Raw genomic sequence first — 18292 nt, 5'->3', positions numbered from 1 at the left:
GGACCTTTGTCAGCAAAGTAATGTTTCTGCTTTTAACCCAGATGCTGTCTAGATTTGTCATAGCTTTTCTTCCAAAGAGAAAGCATCTTTTAATTTCATGGCTGCAGTCACCATCTGTAGTGATTTTGGAGCCCCCAGAAATAAAGCCTTTCACTGTTTCCATTGTTTCCTCATCTATTTGCCATGAAATGATGGGACCAGATGCCATGATCTTAGTTTTCTGAAGCTGAGCTTTAAGCCAACACTTTCACTCTCTTCTTTCACTTTCATCAAGAGGCTCTTTAGTTCTTCTTTGCTTTCTGCCATAAGAGTGGTGTCACCTGCATATCTGAGGTTATTGATATTTCTCCTGGCAATCTAGAATCCAGCTTGTGCTTCATCCAGCCTGGCATTTCACATAATACACTCTGCATATGAGTTAAATAAGCACAGTGACAATATACAGCCTTGATGTACTCTTTTCCTGATTTGGAACCAGTCTATTGTTCCATGTCCAGTTCTAACTGTTGCTTCTTGACCTGCATACAAAGTTCTCAGGAGGCAGATAAGGTGGTCTGGTATTTCTATCTCTTTAAGAAAATTTCAGTGTGTTGTGACTCATACAGTCAAAGTCTTTAGCATAGTCAATAAAGCACATGTTTTCTGGAACTCAACGGATGTTGGCAATTTGATTTCTGGTTCCTCTGCCTTTTTGAAAAACAGTTTGAACATCTGGAAGTTCACATTTCATGTACTGTTGAAGTCTGACTTGAAGAATTTTAAGCATTACTTTGCTAACATGTGAGATGAGTGCAACTGTATGTTAGTTTGAACATTCTTTGGCATTGCCTTTCTTTGGGATTGGAATGTAAATTGACTTTTTCCAGTCCTGTGGCCATTGCTGAGTTTTCCAAATTAGTTGGCATATTGAGTGCAGAATTTTCACAGCATCATCTTTTAAGAAATTGCTAAGCTGGAATTCTATCACCTTCACCAGCTTTGTTCATAGTGATCTTCCTAAGGCCCACTTGACTTTGCACTCTAAGTGTCTGGCTCTTGGTGATTAATCACACCATCATGGTTATCTGGGTCATTAAGATGTTTCTTGTATTGTTCTGTGTATTCTTGCCACCTCCTCTTAATATCTTCTGCTTCTGTTAGATCCATACCATTTCTGTCCTTTATCGAGCCCATCTCTGCATGAAATGTTCCCTTGGTATCTCTAATTTTCTTGAAGAGATCTCTAACCTTTCCCATTCTATTATTTCCCTCTATTTTTTTGCATTGATCACTGAGGAAGGATTTCATATCTCTCCTTGCTATTCTTTGGAACTCTGATTTCAGATACTTTTATCTTTCCTTTTCTCCTTTGCCTTCACTACTCTTCTTTTCTCAGCTATTTGTAAGGCCTCCTCAGACAGCCGTTTTGCCTTTTTTGCATTTCTTTTTGTTTGAGATGGCATTGGACACCATCTCCTGTACAATGTCACGAACTTCTGTCCATAGTTCTTCAGGCACTCTGTCTATCAGATCTAATCCCTTGAATCTACTTGTCTCTGTCACTGTATAATCTTAAGGGATTTGATTTAGGTCATATCTGAACAGTCTAGTGGTTTTCCCTACTTTCTTCAATTTAAGTCTGAATTTTGCAATAAGATGTTTATGATCTGAGACACAGTCAGCTCCTGGTTTTGTTTTTGCTGGCCCTATAGAGCTTATCTATCTTTGGCTGCAATGAATATGATCAACCTGATTTCAGTATTGACCATCTGTTGATGTTCACAGGACTTTCAAAAATATGTTGAGTAATAGTAATGGGATTGTGTACCCTTTTATTATTCCTGATATTAGAGGAACTGCTTTAAAGTTTTTCACTGCTGAGAATAGTGTGTGCTGTAGGTTTGTCATACATGACTTTTACCATATTGATGTATATTCTCTCTATGCCCATTTTCTGGGGAGTTTTTATCATAAATAGGGTTTGAAATTTGTCAAAAGCTTTCTTTGCATCTATTGAGATAATCATATGGCTTTTATCTCTCAATTTATTAATATGAAGTATCACATTGTTTGATTTATATATTGAAGAATCTTCACATCCCTAGGATAAAGTCCATTTGATCATGATTATATGATCCTTTTATTGTATGTTGGATTGTTTGCAAGAATTCTGTTGAGCATTTTTGCATCTATGTTGATCAATGATATTAGCTTGTAATTTTCTTTTTCTTTTTTTTTTGGTGGTATCCTTCTCCAGTTTTGGTATTAGGGTAATGGTGGCCTCATAGAATGGATTTTGATGTTTTTCTCCCTCTGCAAGTTTTCTGGAGAGTTTGAACCATATCTGTTTTAGTTCTTCTCAGAATGTTTGGTAGAATCACCTATGTAGCCATCTGGCCCTGGACATTTCTGTTGGAAGATTTTGATCACAGTTTCAATTTCAGTGCTTGGGATGGTCTGTTCATATTTTAAGTTTCATCCTGGATCAGTCTTGGAATATTACACTTTTCTAAGAACTTGTCCATTTCTTAATTATTCATTTTATTGGCATATAGTTGCTCATAGTAGTCTCTTTTAATCATTTGTATTTCTGTATTGTCTGCTGAAACTTGTCCTTTTTTATTTCTAATTTTATTGACTTGAATCTTATTTTTTTTCTTGATGAGTCTGTCTAATGGTCTGTCAATTTTGTTTATCCTCTTAAAGAACCAGTTTTTAGTTTTATTAATCCTTGCTATTGTCTCCTTCACTTTTATTTTTTTTTTACATTTATTTGTGCTTTATGATTTCTGAACCCAGGTATTCTGCACTGCAGGAAGAGCCTTCATTGTCTGAACCTCCAGGGAATAGGGAAAACATCTATAGATATCAATTAAGTGTATCTGGTCCAAATTATCATTTAAAGCTTGTTTTTCCTTATTAAATTTCTGTCTGGATTATCTATCCATTGGTATGTGTGGGATGTTAAACTCCCCCACTATTATCATGTTATTGTCAATTTCCCCTTTAATAGCTGTTAGCATTTACATTATGTTTTGAGGTGCTCCTATTTTGGGTGCATATATAATTATAATTGCTATATCTTCCTCTTGGATTGATCCCTTGATTATTATGTAGTGTCCTTCCTTGTATCTTGTAATGGTCTTTTTCAAAAGTCTATTTTATCTGATATGAGTAATGCTACTCCCACTTTTTTTTTTTTTTTAATTTCTGTTTGCATGGAATACCTTTATTCAGCCCCTCACTTTCAGTTTGTGTTTGTCCCTCGGTTCAAAGTGGGTCTCATATACACAGCATATATAAGGGTCTTGTTTTTGTATTCATTCAGCTAATCTGTGTCTTTTGGCTGGATCATTTAGTCTATTTAAATTTAAGGTAAATTATTGATATGTACATGTGATTAGATTGGTTAGTTTTCTGTGATGATAGTTTTCAGTCTGTCTGCCCTCTGATCGAGAAGGATAAGAGGGTTATGAAAGCTTCCTGATGAGATATGAAGACCTACAAGACTTTCTAGATTTAACACACAAAAAGGATGTCCTTTTCATTATAAGGGACTGCAATGCAAAAGTAGGAAGTCAAGAAACACCTGGAGTAACAGGCAAATTTGGCCTTGGAGTATAGAATGAAACAGGGCAAAGGCTAATAGAATTCTGCCAAGAGAATGCACTGGTCATAGCAAACACCCTCTTCCAACAACACAAGAGAAGACTTTACACATGGATATCACCAGATGGTCAACACTGAAATCAGATTGATTATATTCTTTGCGGTCAAAGATGGAGAAACTCTATACAGTCAGCAAAAACAAGACAGGGAGCTGACTGTGGCTCAGATCATGAACTCCTTATTGCCAAATTCAGACTTAAATTTAAGAAAGTAGGGAAAACCATCAGACCCTTCAGGTATGACCTAAATAAAATCTCTAATGATTATACAGTGGAAGTGAGAAATAGATTTAAGGGACTATATCTGATAGAGTGCCTAATGAACTATGGATGGAGGTAATGACATTTTACAGGAGACAGGGAGCAAGACCATCCTCAGGAAAAAGAAATGCAAAAAAGGAAAATGGTTGTCTGAGAGGCCTTACAAATAGCTGTGAAAAGAAGAGAAGCCAAAACCAAAGGAGAAAAGGAAAGGTATACTCATTTGAATTCAGAGTTCCAAAGAATGGCAAGGAGAGATAATAAAGCCTTCCTCAGGGATCAGTGCAAGGAAATAGAGGAAAACAATAGAATGAGGAGGACTAGAGATCTCTTCAAGAAAATCAGAGATATCAAGGGAACATTTCATGCAAAGATGGGCTCAATAAAGGACAGAAATGGTATGGACCTACAGAAGCAGAAGATATTAAGAGGAGGTGGCAAGAATATACAGAAGAACTGTACAAAAAAGATTTTCATGACCTAGATAATCACGATGATGTGATCACTCATCTAGAGCCAGACATTCTGGAATGCAATGTCAAGTGGGCCGTAGGAAGCATCACTATGAACAAAGCTAGTGGAGGTGATGAAATTCCAGTTGAGCCATTTCAAATCCTAAAACATGATGCAGTGAAAGTGCTGCAATCAATATGGCAGCAAATTTGGAAAACAGCAGTGGCCACAGGACTGGAAAAGGTCAATTTTCATCCCAATCCCTAAGAAAGGCAATTCCAAAGAATTTTCAAACTACCACACGATTTCACTCATCTCATATATTAGCGAATTAATGCTCAAAATTCTCCAAGCCAGGTTTCAGCAATACGTAAACCATGAACTTCCAGATGTTCAAGCTGGATTTAGAAAAGGCAGAGGAACCAGAAATCAAATTGCTAACACCTGCTGGATCATGGAAAAAGCAAGAGAGTTCCAGAAAAACATCTATTTCTGCTTTATTGACTATGCCAAAGCCTTTGACTGTGTGGATCACAAGAAACTGTGGAAAATTCTGAAAGAGATGGGAATACCAGACCACCTGACCTGCCTCTTGAGAAATCTGTATGCAGGTCAGGAAGCATCAATTAGAACTGGACATGGAACAACAGACTGGTTCCAAATAGGAAAGGAGTACATCAAGGCTGTATATTGTTACCCTGATTATATACAGAGTACATCATGAGAAATTCTGGGCTGGAGGAAGCACAAGCTGGAATCAAGATTGCTGGGAGAAATATCAAATACCTCAGATCTGCAGATGACACCACCCTTAGTGGCAGAAAGTGAAGAACTAAAGAGCCTCTTGATGAAAGTGAAAGAGAAGAATGAAAATGTTGGCTTAAAGCTCAACATTCAGAAAACTAAGATCATGGCATTCAGTTCCATCACTTCATGGCAAATAGATGGAGAAACAGTGCAAACAGTGGCAGACTTTTTTTTGAGCTCCAAAATCACTGAAGATGGTGACTGCAGCCATGAAATAAAAAGATGCTTACTCCCTGGAAGAAAAGTTATGACCAACCTAGAGAGCATATTAAAAGCAGAGATGTTACTTTGCCAACAAATGTCCCTCTAGGCAAGGCTATGGTTTTTCCAGTAGTTATGTATGGATGTGAGAGTTGGACTCTAAAGAAAACTGAGCACAGAAGATTGATGCTTTTGAACTGTAGTGTTGGAGAAGACTCTCAAGAGTCCCTTGGACTGCAAGGAGATCCAACCAGTTTATCCTAAAGGAGATCAGTCCTGGGTGTTCATTGGAAGGACTGATGCTAAAGCTGAAACTCCAGTACTTTGGCCACCTGATGAGAAGAGCTGACTCATTTGAAAAGACCCTGATGCTGGGAAAGATTGAAGGCAGGAGGAGAAGGGGACAACAAAGGATAAGATGGTTGGATGGCATCACTGACTAATGGACATGAGCTTGAGTTAGCTCTGGGAGTTGGTGATGGACAGGGAGGCCTGGCATGCTGCAGTCCATGGAGTCGCAAAGAGTTGGACACAACTGAACGACTGAACTGAACTGAACTGATTGATATATACAATCCTGTTACCATTTACTTTATCGTTTTGGCTTTGTTTTTGCACGTCTTTTTTTTCTCTTGTGTTTCCTATCTAGAGAAGTTACTTTTGCCTGTGTTGTAGCGTTGGTTTTGTGGTGCTAAATTCTCTTAGCTTTTACTTATTTGTAAAGCTTTTGTTTTCTCCCTTGAATCTGTAGGATATCCCTGATGAATAGAGGAATCTTGGTCGTAGATTTTTTCTTTCATCACTTTAAATATATCCTTCTACTCCTTTCTGGACTGCAGTTTCTGTTGAAAGACCAGCTGTTAGCTTTATGGGGATATCCTTATATGTTATTCGTTGCTTTTCCCTTGCCGCTTTCAACATTTTTCCTTTGGTTTTAATTTTTGTTAGTTTGTTTAATACATGTCTTGGCATGTTTCCCCTTGGGTTTGTCCTGTATGAGATTCTTGGGCTTCCTGGAGCTGAGTAGCTATTTCCTTTCCTGTGTTAGAAAAATTTTCAGCTATAATCTCCTCAAATAAATTTTCACACCCTTTCTTTTCCTTTTCTTTTTCTGAGACCACTATAATTTGAATGTTGGAGTATTTAACGTTGTTCCAGTGTTAGTTGCTCCATTGTGCCTCTTTGTGGTCCCATGGAGTATAGCCCACCAGCTCCTCTGTGTAGAGAATCCTCCAGAGATCTCTGAGAACGTTCTAATTCCTTTTCATTCTTTTTTTCTTTATTCTTCTCTGTTTCAGTCATTTCCACCATTCTATCTTGTAGCTCAGTTATCCATTCTTCTTTTTCAGTTATTCTGCTATGGACGGAGGAGCCTGGTAGGCTGCAGTTCATGGGGTCGCTAAGAGTCGGACACGACTGAGCGTCTTCACGTTCACTTTTCGCTTTCATGCATTGGAGAAGGAAATGGCAACCCACTCCGGTGTTCTTGCCTGCAGAATCCCAAGGACGGCGGAGTCTGGTGGGCTGCTTCTATGGGGTTGCACAGAGTCGGACAAGACTGAAGCGACTTAGCAGCAGCAGCAGCAGCAGCAGTATATTTTTATCTCAGTTATTGTGTTAGTCATCTCTGATTGTCTATTCTTTATTTTTTCTAGGTCCTTGTTAAACATTTTTTGTATCTTTTTAATCCTTGCCTCCATTCTATTTATCTGTACCTTCATTTCATTTCCAAGATTTTGGATCATCTTTACTATCATTACTCTGAGTTCTTTCTTAGAGTAAACTGCCCCTGTCTTCTTCATTTATTTGGTCTTGTGGACTTTTACTATATTCTTTCATGTGATGCTTATTTCTCTGTCTTTTCATTTTGCTTAAGTTACTGTATTTGGGGCCCTCTATCTGCAGGCTGGAAGGCCATAGTTCCTATTAATCATGGTGTCTGCCCCTTGTGGGTGGGGTTGGACCAGTACCTTTTGAACGTTTTCAGGTTGGAAGGACTGGTGTCTGTGTTCTGGTGGGTGAAGCTGAATTTTGTCTCTCTGAAGGGTAGAGCTGCATCCAGTGGTTTGTTTTGGGATGTCCATGGATTTTGTATGGCTTTGGACAGGCTTTCTACTAATGGGAAGGATGGTGTTCCTATTTTACTGATGGTTTGGCATGAGGGGTCCAGCATTGGAGCTTGCTGTCCTTTGGATGGGGCCTGGTCTTAGTGTTGAGATGGAGACCTTTGGAAGAGTTCTTGTCAATTAATGTTCCATGGTGTTGGGGGCTCTACAGTGGCCTAATGTCCTGTCCTCGGTCTTCCACCTCAGAGGTTCAGGGCCAACCCTTTACTCTAGCAGTTTGACTCCACAAGCCACCCAGCACAGAAGATAAAGAGAAATATATATAGGAGGGGGGAAAAAAGCTAAAAAAAAGTCATGTAAACAAACAAAACCAAAAGGAACAGACAGATAAAACCCCAAAGCAAATGGTGAAAGCAACACTCATCAGAAAAGAACATCCAAAGAGACTCATACACTCACAAAATTGAAATAAGAGAGGAAAAAGAATAAAAACAGAAACCAGAGAAGAACACAGCAATCAAACCTATAAGTGAAAGTGAATACTAAAAACTAGTCTAGCAAAAATACAAAATCAAAAACATGGGAAAATGCAATATAACTAAAGAGTACTATAAAAATAGGAGGGAAAAGATAAAATAAATTTTTGTAAAAATAAAAGCTTTTAATAAAGGAAAAAGTAAGTTAAAAATAAAAATGAATGGAATAATAAAAAAGAACAATAGAACAATATGAAAAACAAAAACAAAATACATAAAATATATATAGAGATAAAGTGGTAGTGAGAAGAGTATTCTGTGTCCTCCATTTTCCTAACCATACATTGAGCATGAGCCAACCTGTTTACTCAGGAAGTCCTCTAGTATTTCTAGGAAGGTTTCTGGACCTGCTGTGGATGTTTTGAGGTCAGCTCAGACTCATATCTGGCCTTATTCCAGCTTGTACTTGCTTCCAAAGTCCACAGTTGTTCCCAAAGTCCACAGTGTCAGGCTAATTGAGGGGTAAATTTTCTGTACCTTTAGAGCAATTTACCCTTTTCACACAGGGGCTGTGTGACCAGCTTTGATTTTTCACCCTCCCTCTGCTTGTAGGCCTCCCTCCAATGTCTGCTCCCTACCCAGACAAGAAAGGTGAAAGTGACAGCTTATGAGGGCTTATTTGCTCTTTCAGCCTGGGGAAAGTAAGGGATACATTAGACACAATTGGGATGTGCATATGGTGCCTACTGCAGCCAAGGCCTGTGGGAAGTTGCTACAGTTCAAACTGGTTTGTGTGCTCCCCCAGGGAAGTTGGCCCCAGGTTGTGTCTTCCTCAACAGAGCCAAGCTGCATAGGCTCCCAGGAATGTGTGGGGAATGTGTGCCTGCTAATGGCTTGGTGGCAGCTGCTACTTCTGGGGTTGGAACCACAGAGCCATTTTTTCCCCCATCTCTGGAACTTGCCCTGGCTTTGGCAGTGACCAGTTGACCTGCATTTGCCCCTTTGGTATCTCAAACTGCAATCACAGGTAGTCCCACCTCTGGCACTCATGGTATCTTTGGCAGTCTACCTCTGAGGTGCAGTCCACACCATGGCTCATCCCACCTACGGCACTTGCAAAGGCAGGGTCCTGTGATCTGTGAGTATGTGAAGGTACAGGGTCCCTGTGACAATGATCTCTTGCCTCTCTGGCAGGCTCAGGCTTTTTTCTGGACTCCTTCAGCTGTGTTAAATTAGCCCCCTCAGGAAATCTTCATGGTGGTCGACCCCAGTCCTCTCCCTGAAGTCCAAACTTTGAAGCCCCGAGCCTCAGTACCCAGTCCCTGTTTGCCATGATGGGCTTGCAAACAGCATCTCAGCTGGAAAGTGCTGGTCAACAACAATCCCTGTGATGAATTATCTCCATTTTGCCTTCTGAGCACCTGTTGCTATATTCTCCTCAGAGGTTCCAGAGCTTCCTTTTTCCCCACCCATGCGAGGGTTTCCAAGTGTGAGGAAACTTTCCTCCTTCATGGAGCTCCCTCTGAGCCACAGATGCTTGTTCCAAATCCTTTGTCTCTTTATTTTCCTATATATTTTGCCCTACATCATTCTGTGGAGATTAGTTTGCCTTTTTGGAAGTCTGGGGTCTTCTGCCAACTTTTAGAAAGTGTACTGAAGGAGTTGTTTCACATGAAGATGTATTTTTGATGTAGCACATTCCCTATGTTATATAAGGAGTAATTCAAATGGCTGGTCAGAAAAGATGCCTAGAAATACAATTTTTGGAGAATCTGAAGGAAATAGAAGGTCATGCAGAGATGTTTAAAGTCTTAAATTGACTTTAAGTCTTAAGCGTCTTAAGACTTAAAGTCTTAAGCTGACTCTTAAGTCTCAAGAGTCTTAAATTCTATCCAGCTTTGCATTTTACTTATGCTTATATTCATCTTATCCATTAGATACAAACAGAAACTGTGCAAAGTATAAAAGGAAAATTATATTATCCCTATATTCTATATACAAAGTTTAGATTTGGAGAACAACCATAGTTTTCTTAAAGTCATGACCTAAATAGTTTTCTAATTACTAGTTACAGTAACTTTTCCCTCCATCATGTGTTCCTCCTATATCCACACTATATTCAGGCCACAGCAACTCATTTTCAGCTGGGCATAATCTTAAACAAAGGGGACAATCAGAGATTTGTGACTAGCAAGCCAAACATAGGGTAAGAGATAACGGCTGTTAAGATCCTTTTGAGAACTCTCTGGAGGAAGAGTAGGAGTAGGAGAGTTGTCTTTTAGTGACAGTTTCCTTGATGCAGAAACTGTTGCCATTAATTTGGCAAAAAGTCTTGAGATGAACATACTGCTGCTGCTGCTGCTGAGTCACTTCAGTCGTGTCCGACTCTGTGTGACCCCATAGATGGCAGCCCATCAGGCTCCCCCATCCCTGGGATTTTCCAGGCAAGAATACTGGAGTGGGTTGCCAGGTCCTTCTCTAATACATGAAAGTGAAAAGTGAAAGTGAAGTTGCTCAGTCGTGTCCGACCCTCAGCGATCCCATGGACTGCAGCCCTCTAGGCTCCTCCGTCCATGGGATTTTCCAGGCAAGAGTACTGGAGTGGGGTGCCATTGCCTTCTCCGGATGAACATACTACTAAGTCTGTTTTACATAAGAACACTACAGCCTCACAATGTCAAAAAACTTATCCAAGCCCACAGAGTTATAGACTAGAAACTTTCATGATTTAAACATTAGTGATACATTTGACCCAAATGTGTGTGCTATTGAAAAAGAAAGTAATTATAAAGTCTTAACATAATTAAAAAATCTTAACCTAGTCTTCTCAATCATTTTCCTAATAGCCAGCTGTACATCTTTGTTCCTGAGGCTGTATACCACAGGGTTCAACAGTGGGGTGATGATGGTGTAGGTCACTGTCACCAGCCTGTCTTTTCCTGATGTATATTTGGCTGAGGGTCGCAGGTAGACAAAGGAAGCACAGCCATAGTGGACAACGACCACAATGAGATGGGAGGCACAGGTGGAGAATGCTTTTCATTTGCCTTCAGCTGATGAGATCTCCAGGATAGCAGAGGCAATAAATCTATAAGAGATGAAGATGAAGATCAAGGGCACAAGAAGGACCAAGACCCCACCAATGAAGGTGACCAGTTCATTAATGTAGGTTTCAGCATAAGCGAGGCGGATGACTGGTGAAATGTCACAAAAATAATGGTTGACCTTGTTGGAGCCACAGAAAGGGAGGCTAAAGACCAAAGTTGTTCCCAATAAAGATATTAGGAAACCACTGACAATACAAGTCACTGTCAGTTGCCCACAAACTCTCCAGCTCATGAGAATGGGGTAGTGCAAAGGCTGACAGATGGCAGCATAGCGATCATAGCCCATCACTCCCAGAAGCAGGCAATTGGTGACAGCAAAACCAAGAAAGAAGTACATCTGTGAAGCACAACTCACAAAGGACATTGTCCTGAACACAGAGAACAGATTGATAAGCATCTTGGGCAGAATGACAATCGTGTAGAAAGTTTCAGAGGTAGAAAGGACACATAGAAAGAAGTACATGGGTGTGTGGAGGCTGTGATCCAAGTAGATTACTGAGATGATGGTGATGTTTCCACTCAAGATGATCAGATAGAGGCAGAGAAAGACCACAAAGAGGATAAGCTGCAATTCCCCAAGACTGGAGAAACCCAGAAGGAAGAACTCAGTAACACAGGAGGAATTGGCCATGGAGAGTTGATCTCATTGAATAAAGTCAATATGATCAAGTCCAGAGTCCTTTGAAACTAAGAAATCAGGGAGATATAACCTTCATAAAGTCACCAGTCTAGTATGAAAGAGAAATAATAGGTGTGGGAGAGAAAAAAGGAAACCAAGATAAAATAATAAAGCATTTTACAATAAACTAAGTGAAATGTATCCTAAATTAATATGTGCCCACATTGCTAATTTTCTGCAAATGATTTTAGCAAAGAATTTGGGGACAAGTGTTCAAATGAAATGGACAGATATTTGCTCAAAGTCTATTCTCCTGCCGCCTAAGAAATATAGTCCCTGCTTGTAGATTTATATAGTCTCTGCTTAGTTTGTTGATAATCTAATCCTCAAAAAAACTTTTATCTACATTAATTGTGATTTTAAGTAGTCATAATTTTATCCATATTACTGATACATATATTCCACAAGGAATACCACCAATGTATGAAGATCTACAGCCCACATGATTTTAATAGTTTCTTCATCTAGGTCAGTCAGTAATCATTGATTTGTTTTTTTCTTGCTTGTCCTTAAAACACGGAATTCTCTTTCAATACTAACAACATACCCCATTTCGATGCAGTCATTTGTTGAAATTAATTTGGCTTACAACTACAGCTACTGTTTTAGAATTAGTGTATGGTTCCTCTACAGACTCTAGCATTAGTTTTTTTTTTTTTTTTTTCCAGCATTCACTGTCTTCCCACTTGGTTATATATCTTATTCTTGATATACCTGACTTGGAAACCCAACAGACTGTTGTTCCCAGGCTCCATCTCTGAATTCTTGAGCAGGAAGGCTCAGATACTTTCCCTGATGACTCTGACACAGTTCTTATTGCTGGTACTAGATTACATATTCTTATTTGAAACATTCTTATCCTCTCCAACCTATCATCCAAATCTGTTCCTTTACCTGAGTTCTGTATCTCAGTAAGAAGTTTCCAAAGCTGCTTAGTCATCCAAGCTGTATACTTCTGGAGCATATTTAAACACATGAAAATTCTCATCCTCCACATTGTATCAGTTTTTTATTGTGTGTGTGTGTGTGTGTGTGTGTGTGTGTGTAAAACACATCTATGATACATTTTCCCCCCATTTTTCCAGAAATTAACTCTTAACCTGCATTATTACAAGAGCATTTTGAATGGACTCCGAGGAGTCTGTCTCTTTCCATTCTGTCACCTTCTTAAGAGCAGTAGAGTTGTCTTTTTATAGGGCAAATTCTATCCTATTAACAAAACTAAATGACCTTCAATTATTTATAAAGTTAAAGTAATTATATTCTGTCTTTCATACTGTTTCCAAACATACCTTTCCTCTCATAACTGTCAATATACATATTCCTTCAAATGAACTTTAGCATAGAGAAAATTTGAACAATCATTTCCTTTTACATACTATCCCCTACATCTGGAAATAGTGCAAATTTGAAGTGAAATTGGTCAGTCATGTCTGACTGTTTCCTACCCCACGGACTGTAGCTACCAGGCTCCTCCATCCATGGAATTTTCCAGGCAAGAGTACTGGAGTGGGTTCTGGAGTGGGTTGCCATTTCCTTCTCCAGGGTATCTTCCTGACCCAGGGATTGAACTCGGATCTCATGCACTGCAGGAAGACTCTTTATCACCTGAGCCACCAGGGAAGTGTGTATTTATTGTCATTTTATTCTTCTTCTTTTAATTGTGCAATCTTCTTTAAATTCTCAAAGTGGCATGTACTCATTGATCCTTCCTACAACTTCTTGGTTTTTCTGTATTATTTTATCTGGGAACCTTTAGCAATCATAAAAACTGTATTGGCTTTGCCATTAGTATTTTAAGCTTATCTCTGATTCCACAAATTATAACTTACCAGAGAAAGAAATTGCATACCCACACATGACATGCTGTCTAGTATATACTAGTCCTCGAAAACTTATTGAAGAAACAAAGTGACCAATAACAATAACACCAGTTTCTCTTGGTTATTCTCTAAGTTATTTTGGAAAACTCCCAGGTAGATGGCATTTGATTTCAGGGATTTTCTAAACTTGTTCCTTTGCTATTAATCTAGCATACAATGTTAACCTTCTGCTTCAACATTTCATGATGAAAAATCTCTCTAAAATTGTTCTCTAAATGCAGAGACAAATGCTTCATTAAAAATTGCTCTCATCCCCCAAACTATAATTAATTCTGCTGCATGTTACATATGATGGTTATTAAGAGAGTAAATGGGCTTTCCAAGTGGTGCAATGGTAAAGAATACACCTGCCAATGCAGTAGATGCAGGAGATGCACATTCGATCTCTGGGTCAGGGAAGATCCTTGGAACAGGAATTGGCAATCCACTCCAGTATTCTTGCCTGGAAAATTCCATGGACTGCAGAGCCTGGTGGGCTACTGCCCATGGGATCACAAAGAATCAAACACAACTAAGCAACTGAGCATGCACACATAAGAAATTAAACCCTAAGAGTTCTAATCACAAGAAAAAAATATAATTATTAATATTTTTCTCTAGTTCTTTAAGATTTTACCTATTTGAGATGATGGGAGTTCATTAAACTTGTGATAATCATTTCAAGATATATGTAAATCAGATTATTATGCCATATACCTTATGCTTATATAGTGTTGTATGTCAATCATGTTTCATTAAAACTGGAAGAAAAGATGCTGCTTTCTCATTTTCTTTCTGATTATTGGGAATTTTCTCCATTGTCTCACTAAGTAAACTTTTAATTTTAATAGTGCTTTATTATTTGTCAACCCACTCCAGTATTTTTGCCTGGGAAATCCCATGGACAGAGGAGTCTAGCAGGAGACTAGCAGGCTATAGTCCATGGGGTCACAAGAGAGCCAGAAGCTACTTAGCAACTAAACAACAATAATTGATCTCAAAGTACTCTATAAACAGCAAAATATCTAAGTTTTTTGTTCTTTTGCTTAAACAAAGGTCTAGTAAAATTTTGAAATGGAACTTTTGAATTACCTCATCTGTTGTTTGTTTTTGTTGGTTTTAGTCGTTAGATCTTGTCTGTTTTGCAACCACACGGACTGTAGTTTACCAGGTTCCTCCATCCATGGGATTTCCCATGCAAGCATACTGACATGGGTTGCCATTTCCTTCTCCAGGGGAACTTCCCAACCTAGGTATCGAACCCACATCTCCTGCATTGATCACCATGGAAGCCTTATCTGTAAACTTTATAAACAAGAAGTACACATTGCCCTTTTGACCAGAACAAATACTCCCATATTATTCCTCCTGGGATATAATCTCTATCTTTCCAACTTCCTTTCTTTAAGTATTTTCTCTTTTACAAGATCATCCTCAGAAAGCATAGTGACTAGCTATCCAAAGAAAGACAGAGCTTCTGAAAGGAAAGAAAACCTACATTATTGAGTGGCTATTCCATGGCCCTCCCTGTCAACTGCTTCAACATATCACATAATTTTTCAAACTCATCCTCAGAACGTGTGTGGCAACTGAAGTTGGAAAAGAAATTTACTTTGGAAAATATTGGCTGTACTTAACCCAGTCTGGGATATTGTATAAAATATTGATATTGGTAAATAGGAAAAATGCTTTAAATATAGCTATTGATTTATTCATTTGACAAATATTTATGGAGTTTCTGTAACATGTCAGGTACTATCCTAAGAACTGTGGGTAAATAAAAGAAGAAATGACAAGTTCCTTGGTTACAAGTAGTCTATTGGAGATAAGATATTTACACAAAGTAGAACATGAAGCACCATGAAACAAATATGGGAATTCTGTAGGGGGGAAAGTTTTGCTACTTACAGAGTCTGGGATCTGAGATAGCTGCATGGCAGAGAGATGACAGCTGAAATGAGTTAGGGAATTTTTTTGGATTTGGAAGTGCAGACTTGGACAGGAAAGAAAATAAAGGCCCTTCAGATCACTACATTACATTATATATTTTACAAAAGAACCATAGGGAGGCTGCTACCACAGTCCTTGGGGTATGCAAGCAAACAAGTGGTAATGCTGGGTTTTGTTTTTTTGTTTTTTTTGTTTTGTTTTGTTTTAATTTGGAGAGGGGGATATTTTGTGTTCAAAGAAACCTTGGGAAAAAATGAAAAGATGGAAAAGAACATAAGATAATTAAACTGCCTTCTCAAAAAGTAGCAAAAGGAAGCTGATTTTTCATTATTTTGTTTCATCACCTACAAAGTAAAGCCAATTTCTTAAGTTGATTAAAAAGGCAACTAATTTTATCCTCTATCAACATTTGCAACCTAAATCTTAATAACAGAGAACTTGCATTAAAATGCACACAGTTTTCCAACATGCTTTTATATTTCAAGACTTCATATAAAGGGAGAGAGGGAAATCTCAGCCTTGAATGTCTTTTAATTTTCATCTGTGGCCCACTCATTCTTCATGCTGTTACAGGCACCAGTATTGAACTTTCTTTAATCAGTCTAGGGAGAATTTGTTGTTTCTAGTGTATCTAAAGCTTAGTATATTTAGAGGTTGTTTCATGTGTCTTTATTTTCTCCTGATTGTCTCTCCAATAGACTAGACAACCTCAACGATAAATTCCACAACATATGCCTTGTGTATCATCAAAACATAATCTATATGGAATATGTGAAATATAAAGACTTGATGAATAAATAGTTCATTAATGAATTATTGATAATAATGATCTCAGTTAGCTTATTTTATAGCAGCTTGGCCCCATTTGTACCATCATATGCCTCATAGGTAAAATTACTTTGTGTTTCCATATGTTCCATATTCCATTTAAATTTGTCATCTTTCTTTCTTATATTGCATGAAATATGAAAATTTTCATGAAAAAATTCAAAACTTACCCTGCAGCCCTACCTTCTTCTTACTGTGGTCTTTACTTTTATCCTTACATTTTTCAGCATCCAATTGCCCCATTGATAATTTGACCAGTTTTTCTATTTTCCAATACTAACAACTAGGGGGAAACAGATCAGTAGCCCCATGAAAAACCTACAGTTTAAAAAGTTTGATGTAAAAATAAATGATGAGATTGTCACTGCTCTTCTCAATAAGAAAATAAAAGTCCCTAAATAAAATGTTCATATTGTTTCAAATGAGAATTTAATGCCCAGTGACATGCTGATGTCTTTACTCTCAGACACATCGTGGAATCTTCTATTAAACTTTCTGGTGAAATTTGCCAAAATTACCTTCCCTATCATAATGTCCCAGGGCTCTTCTTCCATTTTCTACAAATTCTAGGCCAGTATAAGAGAGCTATATACATTGCTCAACACAAAAATTCCACCTTTGCCTTGGATAGTTTAGGTGTGTCCCCAATGAGTATGACAATGGTCTTTCCTTTTTACATCAGCAATGACTTCAATGCTTTGTTTGTTATTGAGGTCTCTATCTCCATAGGGAGCTAATTACCACATTCTGTCCAATTCTTGTCCATAATATCCCCAGTTATCAAGTAGAACTATAGTAATACACTATGAGAATTAGTTGGTCAAAGACAAGGCCCTTTCTAACAAATTGTGGCATTAATTGGTTACCTCATAGAAATTCTCTGGGGACTTATTAGAGTGTTAAAATTTTCTTGGTCTTATTTGTTAAAACAGACATAGTAGAACTACTTCCTGTGAGTATCCCTACCTAATGGCTAAATTTTTGTACTCAAACTGGCAAAAAATATTCACTTCATATTCTCCTTTCTGAAAGTTAGCAGGGGAAGAAAGACACAAAGAATAGAGAGCATAATATTAGAATATCAGAAGCAACATAAGTCTTTCAGACACATGGGAAAACAATTTTTTCCTGGAATATAATGTGACCATGATTGATATTTGTTCAACAAACAAAGAAAGAAGATTTGGGTTGTAGAGTAAAATGTCACAGTGTCCTTGTTACAGGTGTTAGCTGAGACTTCTCCCTTAGTAAGATTACTTTCTAATTTCATATTGCATATTTATTCCCTCTGCCAGTGAGTCCATATACTTTGGGCTAAAAATGGGAAAATATTGTACTAGATACTCAAAGATGTCTCTCTTAGGGACCCATATGACCCAATCTTGTATAAGTTACACCAGAGGTGCTAGAGGGATGGAAACGGAGGAGGAAATTCCAAGGTATTAAATAAGAATTTGATGACAAGGATTTAGTGACTTAACTGTTCTTCAGTTATGTCATAGATTGGGACCATGGCTAGACTTTCTGGAAATCCTTTAGTGAAAAAATTCATCAGCAGTCTATATCTTTCCACTGAATCTGGGTAGGCCAAATGTCTACTTAAATCAATAGATTATAGCAAACGTGATGGCATAGTGGTTTACAAACTTTGATCTCTAGAGTCTGCCAGTTTCTACTCCCTAACTCGGAATATCAACTTCGGTTCCCTAGACAGAGTTTTTATTTTATTTATTTTTTTTACTTTAAATTTATTTATTTTAATTGGAGGCTAATTACTTTACAATATTGTATTGGTTTTGCCATACATCAACATAAATCCGCTACGGGCATACACATGTTCCTCATCCTGAACCCCCCTCCCACCTCCCTCCCCGTACCATCCCTCTGGGTCATCCCAGTGCACCAGCCCCAAGCATCCTGTATCCTGCATAGAACGTGGACTGGCGATTCATTTC

The 18292-nt window shown here is 38.2% G+C and overlaps 1 protein-coding gene across 1 annotated transcript; it reads right to left on the bottom strand.

The window, feature by feature from the left end:
- Positions 1-10695: 10695 nt before the first annotated feature.
- On the bottom strand, positions 10696-11649 carry LOC104993597 (olfactory receptor 10R2-like). The gene is given in 1 exon segment (XM_010846917.1): positions 10696-11649. A coding segment is annotated over 1 exon segment (954 nt).
- Positions 11650-18292: the final 6643 nt, after the last annotated feature.

This window comes from Bison bison, unplaced genomic scaffold (assembly GCF_000754665.1).
Source record: "Bison bison bison isolate TAMUID 2011002044 unplaced genomic scaffold, Bison_UMD1.0 scf7180017864240, whole genome shotgun sequence".
In the NCBI taxonomy this organism is placed as follows: Eukaryota; Metazoa; Chordata; class Mammalia; order Artiodactyla; family Bovidae; genus Bison; species Bison bison.
The sequence above is the reverse complement of the archived record's forward strand: the minus strand, read 5'-3'. Positions and strand labels throughout refer to the sequence as shown.